General features: G+C 41.7%; 1 protein-coding gene and 1 long non-coding RNA gene across 2 annotated transcripts in view; one reads left to right on the top strand and one right to left on the bottom strand.

Annotated features, from left to right (window-relative positions):
• LOC138172645 (uncharacterized) overlaps positions 1-6000 on the bottom strand; it is a 237588-nt gene that overhangs the window by 122353 nt on the left and 109235 nt on the right. The gene's annotated exons all lie outside the window — the stretch shown is intronic.
• ATP6V0E1 (ATPase H+ transporting V0 subunit e1) overlaps positions 1-6000 on the top strand; it is a 43426-nt gene that overhangs the window by 6882 nt on the left and 30544 nt on the right. Inside the window, exon 2 of the mRNA XM_069102356.1 lies at positions 815-862. Within this exon, the coding sequence (XP_068958457.1) occupies positions 815-862 (48 nt within the window). The remainder of the gene's footprint in view (positions 1-814; positions 863-6000) is intronic.

The following is a 6000-nucleotide window of genomic DNA, read 5'->3' as shown; positions in this document are numbered from 1 at the left end:
TGTGTGTGTGTGTGTGTGTGTGTGTGTGTGTGTGTGTGTGTGTGTGTGTGTGTGTTTTCCTGGGAAACTTTATTGTAGGTGGAATGGGATAGCTGGACACAGTTTAGATGATTCCAATTTTGTTGGCACCATCTAAAGCGTCATAGTCTGGAGCAAGTTGGACATAGGCCTTCCTCTGTCCCTCAGGCCGGATTAGTGTGTTGACCTTGGCCATGTTCATGTTATACAGCTTCTTTTTACCGCCTGCTTAATCTGATGCTTGTTGGCCTTGACGTCCACAATGAAGACAAGGGTGTTGTTGCCCTCTGTCTTCTTCATAGGAGACTCAGTGGTCAAGGGAAACTTCATGGTGGCAGAGTGATCAAGCTTGTTTCTCCAAGGAGTACTTTTCTGAGGGTAGTTGGGCTGCCTTTAAAGTTTTAGGGTCTTGGGTTGCTGGAAGGTGGAGGATGTTCAGTTCTTCTTTTTGTGACTATGGATACCCTTCAACAACACCTTCTTGGCCTTCGAGGCCTCGGACTTGACTGGGGAGGGGGTGGGGGCAACAGCTTCCTTCTTTGCCTTTGGTGCCATCTTGGGGGAAATGGCACCCTTGTATATCTTTCTACTAATATTTAAATACTTAAGTATCCACTGTCTTGATCCGCCACGTAGCATACTGCATTGTTTTAAGCACACAGACACCAGTGCATGGTCCTGTGGTTTAGCTCCTGACAGTTTAGAAATGCCCCAAACCAGTTTAATAGAAATGCTACAGTTCAGTCTAGCAGTTGTCTATCATGTGACTGACTGACTTTATTTCTTTCTCTTTTAGTGTTATCATCACCATGCTAATAACCTGTGCTGTTTGCTGCTATCTCTTGTAAGTATGCACAAGGATTACTCTTGGGTGTTTGTAACATGTGTAATTCAGCCATTAAGACTAAATTGAGAATCTATATTATGCTGTTTTTCCATGGACTTTTTTCCCACACGTAACATCTAGAATCATCTGCTTAGAAAAATGCTAGAATACCATTTTCTACCTTAGGTTTTCTAGAGTCTTTTTTAGGTTTTTTAAGTTTTTCTCAAGTTTTCTTCCTTAAGATGTAGGAGGGATGTATAGATAATATGTCCTTAAGGAAATTCTTATGCTATTTCTTTGAGATTTATTGAGACCTAGAAAGGATCCTGCTCTGCTCTGATATACGTTTCATATTCTGTTGTGAAATGCATGTTCTTGCCTCTTTCACCTGAGCACCCTGATCTGCTGCAGCTCAAGTTTCTTGTTTTTATTCCCTTGGTAGATAGAATTTTGGGCTGGAATCATCTAGAAAGGATCTCTTTTTAAAACAATCCAGTGCGAGTTATGCCTAATATGAAGATAGCTTCCATTTGAAATGCTAGCTATTCTTATTAACTTACATGAATTGTTGAATCTATTTTAGTATTTTAAAAGTGATGTATTTTTGTCAGAAACTACAGTTAGACTATTTGAAGGGTTGGTGACTTGAAATTAAAAGAAACAAACCTTTTCTCCAATATTCCTTTCAACATCATCTCCACCTGCCTAATACCAAAGAAAATATCTGTGTACCAGGCATTGTGAAAAAGTGAAACGGTCCTTATCTTCGTGGAGCTTACATTTTCACCTGGAGAGATAGCATGTATGTGCAAACTGAATATGGTATGTTTTTAAAGGACAAGACATTAGCAGTTGGGTAGATCAGGAAAGGCTTCATGTAGAAAGAGCTTTTTGAGCAGAATTTTAAAGGAAATAAAGGATTCTGAGAGTTAGGAGTGAAGTGAAAATACATGTTGGGCACTAGGGCCAGTTGGTACAAGGCACCTAGCTTGACAGGAAATGAGTATCTTGTGTGAGGAACAGCAAAAATGCCAGCTTGGCTGGACCAACAAGTATGAGAAAGGGATAATACAGTTGGCAAGTAGATTGTGGCCGGATTGTAAAGGACTTTAAAATCTAAACAGATGAGCTTACAATCCTAAGCGCAATGGGGAGCCATTGAAGTTTGTTAAGTAGGGGAGTAATATGGTTGGTTAGACCTGCACTTTAGGAAAATTGATTTGGCAGCAGTATGGAGGATATGTTGGAGAGGGGAGAGTTGTGAGGCAGAGAGACCAATTAGGAGCCTTTTGCGGTCGTCTGTGAGAGAGGGTCTAGACTAGGTTGTGTTGTAAGCAGACAGAAGGGCATTGATACTGTGGAAGTAAAGAAAAGACTTGGCAACTAATTGGATATGTGAGGTGAAGGAGAGTTAGGAATTGAAAAACTGAGTGATTCTGTTGAGGCAAATTTGGGAGGAAAAATAATGAAAAAGTTCAGTTATGAACACGTTGAGTTTGAGATGCCCATACGACATTTAGTCTGAAATGTCCGCTATGGAGTTGGAGATGTGTAGTTGGAGCTCAGAGGAGTCTGGGGCTGAATATATGGATCTGAGAGTCATCTGTGTACAAATAATTAAATCTATGGGAGCTGGTGGGGTCATCAAATTAAGAGACTAGAAGAGGGCCTAACACAAAGCTTTAGAGTTAGAAGGTCCCAGTATGGAAGATAAACCAGCAAAGGACAGTGAGAAAGATTGGTCAGAAAACTAGGAGAATCAGTGTAGAAAGGGGTAGAGTTTCCAGGAGATTAGGGTTAGGTTAGCAGTGTCGTTTGCTGCTGAGAAGTCTAGAAGCATGAAGATTGAGAAAAAGCCATCAGATCTGACGTTTAAAGGATAACTTTAGATGTGATAACTTGAGAAAGAATGGCTTCATTTGAATGATTAGTTTAGAAGCTAGATTGCAAAGGTTTGAGATCATGAGCGGCAGTGAGAGTTTAAGTGCCTACTATGGGCCCTGTGCTAAGCTCTGGGTATACAAAGAAAGGCAAAACCAACCCCTGCTCTCAAGGAGTTCACAGTCTAATACAAACCAAATATAAACAGGATAGACTGAAGTTAATCACAGAGGGAAGCCACTAGCATTGGGCCAGGGGGAGGGTGTTAGGGAAAGGCCGCTTTCAGAAGGAGGGACTTTAGCTGAGACTTGAAGAAAGTCAAGAGCTGGAGATGAAGAGTAAAACCATTCTAGGCATATGGGGGACAGCTACTGAAAATACATGGAATTGGGAGATGCATTGTCTTGTGCAAGAAGCATGAAGGAGGCCAGTGTCATTGGATTTCAGAGTATTGGGGGTATGGAGGGAGGGTGTAAGGTGTAAGAATATTGGAAAGGTGGGACGGGACCAGATTATGAGAACTTTTAATGCCAGATAGGATTTTATATTTAATCTTGGAAGTGAGAGGGAGTCACCAGAGTTTGAATAAGTGATGTGGTCTGATGACCTGTTTTTAGGAAAATCACTTTGAAAGCTAAGTGAATGATAGACTGAGTGTGGAGAGACTTGAAGCATGGAGACTAACCAGAGGCTATTGCAGTATTTCAGGTATGAAATGATGCAGACCTACACTATGGTGGTGGCAGTGTCAGAGGAGGGAAGAGAGGCATATAGCAGAGATGTTGTCAAAGGTAGACTCAACGGATTTGGCTACAGATCGGTTATATAGAGGTAAGTGACAGTGATGAAATCTAAGAATGACATCTAGGTTTCAAGGATGGGTGACTAGGAGATTGGTGGTGCTCTGGACAATAGTGGAAAGTTAAGAGGGAAGAGTTTGGGGGAAATGTAATGAGTTGAGTTTGGGACATTTTGAGTTTTAAGGTATCACCTAGAAGACATTCAGTTTGAGATGTCCAGTAGGCAGTTGGAGATGTGAGATTGGAGGTCAGGAGAGAGGTTAGGGCTGGATAAGTATCTGAAAAGAGAGGAGGTGAAGTGGAACAATGAGTATAGGCAGCTTTTCTTTCTAGAAGTTTTAGTGAGAGATATATGGAACAATATCTTGAACAGATATAGAGTCTTTTGAGAGTTTTTGGGGGGATCGAGAAGATTTGGACGTTTTTGTAGCCTGCAGAGAAAGGACCAGTAGAGATTGGAGTTTATTAGCAAGAGAGGTGGGTGGTGGATAGAGATAATGTGGGACAGTCTGCTCTATCCTTTTTGGCCCCCTCTGATTGGCCTTGCATGGCCTGAGGGCATGCATGCACTGTGTAAAGTGTACATGCTTTGTGTTCAGAATCTAGGCTGCCCTGAAGTTGCTACACAGGGCTAGCTGCCAGAAACACTCTGGATTCATTACAGGTTTGATTTTGAATTTTCGGTCGTTGCTCGGTCAGAAATCTGAAACTCTAGACTGGAAAAGGGAAGAAATGGATCTAGGGTAAGGGATTGACCTTGGCTAAGAGAAGGGTCATCTGTTTATTGGAGACTGAAATAGAGGAGAATGGATTGAGGGATGATAGTTATCAAGAGTTTTTGAGATATAAACAAGGGGAGAAAGCAGACTTCACAGAGAATGGGCTCTATTTCTTGCTAAAGTATGAGGCAGAGCCCTTTTCTGAGAGGGAAGGGACAGTGTGGAAGATTTTAGGAGAGATTGGTAGACTTGGAATGCCTCTGTGTAGAGTGGCTTAGAGAATTGATTAAGGAAAAATAAAAGGATTGTCATTCATACTAAGGTCAGAGTCCAGTTAAGATTTGATAAACATAAATGTCTAGAAGACCCATTTGACTCAGTTATATGATTTCCTCTAGCTCTGTTCTGCTTCAAGTAAGTAGGAGTTGAAGAGGTATATAATTAAGTTTGGGGGTTGGACATGGGGGTGGGCAAGGGATTCAAGATTAGTGGGCAATGTAGAGTTGAAAAGGTTAAAAGTGAGGTCAGAGAAAAGTAGATAAGCTTGGGAAAATACTGAAGAATGGAGAAATTGTAGGTTGCATTGAGAATGAAGAATAGGCTCAGGAGCGTTAGAGCACAGGGAGAGATGGGGAGAGAAGAGATGATGAACTGACAAAGGAATTTGAAAGTTTTTGATTAAGTGAAATATTTGTGGGTAATGGGGAGATCGAATGAATGTCCTTCCCTATGTGTGTGCAGCCTGGGTGAAGTGAAGTGTTCATGAGAGTTGAGAAGATTGTGGAATTAGGAGGTTAGATTGTTTGAAGGGGATATCAATATGACATCAACAGAGTTGAGGTAAAGAGGAAAATTGAACTAAGCATTAAAGTCCTTGAGGAAGGGAAAATGCCTTGTGCACTAGTGGATAATTGCTACTAGCATATTGCTTGGGTGATAAACTTAAAGGACAAATTTCCAAGAGAAAGGGAGGTTCCATAGTGATGTTGCTAGAGGTAGAGTGGAAGTGGCATTAAGGAATAGGGAATATTCCAACTTCCCTTGAAGGATCAGTGTGTCCAATAGCATGAGAGAAAGTATAGCCAATTCTGGAGACAGCTGCTAGTGATGCACTATCATCATCAGCGTAGCAGAGTCCCTGGAAATAGATGGAAGAAACCCAAGAGCAAGATGTCTAAAATGAAGGAAAGTTTAACCATGGAAAAGGATTTTCAGAGGGACCTGTGGAAGGTGCTAGAGTAGGACATGTGAAGAGTTGGACCAAGATGGATGTAGATGAAGCAAAGGGAAGTTGGGCTCGGAGTGGGCTGCATTTTGGTTGTCCAGATTTATCATCAAAGGGATTGGGAGAGGAAGAGATGGGGTAAGTTTGTGAGTCATAGGGTCAAATTCTGGCACCCTCTTGCACTCACTGGACTCTGAAAGGAATGGAATGCTCTTTCTATGGGTGGTCTCAGCTCAAAATCCCCTTGGTAGGGATTGAAGAACGTGATGTCTGCCAAACCTATGTTTGGAGAAACAGGTTGCTGTGGAACAGGACTGAAAAACGGAAAAAAAGAATTTGGAAACAGTACTCTTTCTTAGTGTTTCTATAACATTCTTTTTCATAGACTGAAATACTTCTTTTTGGAGGGGGAGGGGAGGACAATTGTGGTTAAGTGACTTGCTGAAGGGCACAAGGCTAGTGTTAAGTGTCTGAGGTCATGTTTGAACTCAGGTCCTCCTGACTCTAGGACGGGTACTCTGTTCACTGCGC

The sequence above is a fragment of the Petaurus breviceps genome, unplaced genomic scaffold (genome assembly GCF_028583685.1).
Source record: "Petaurus breviceps papuanus isolate PSGF00001 unplaced genomic scaffold, PetGlider_PUasm1.0 551, whole genome shotgun sequence".
NCBI classification, from domain to species: Eukaryota; Metazoa; Chordata; class Mammalia; order Diprotodontia; family Petauridae; genus Petaurus; species Petaurus breviceps.
Note: the sequence above shows the minus strand (reverse complement) of the source record. Positions and strands in the feature narration are given on the sequence as shown.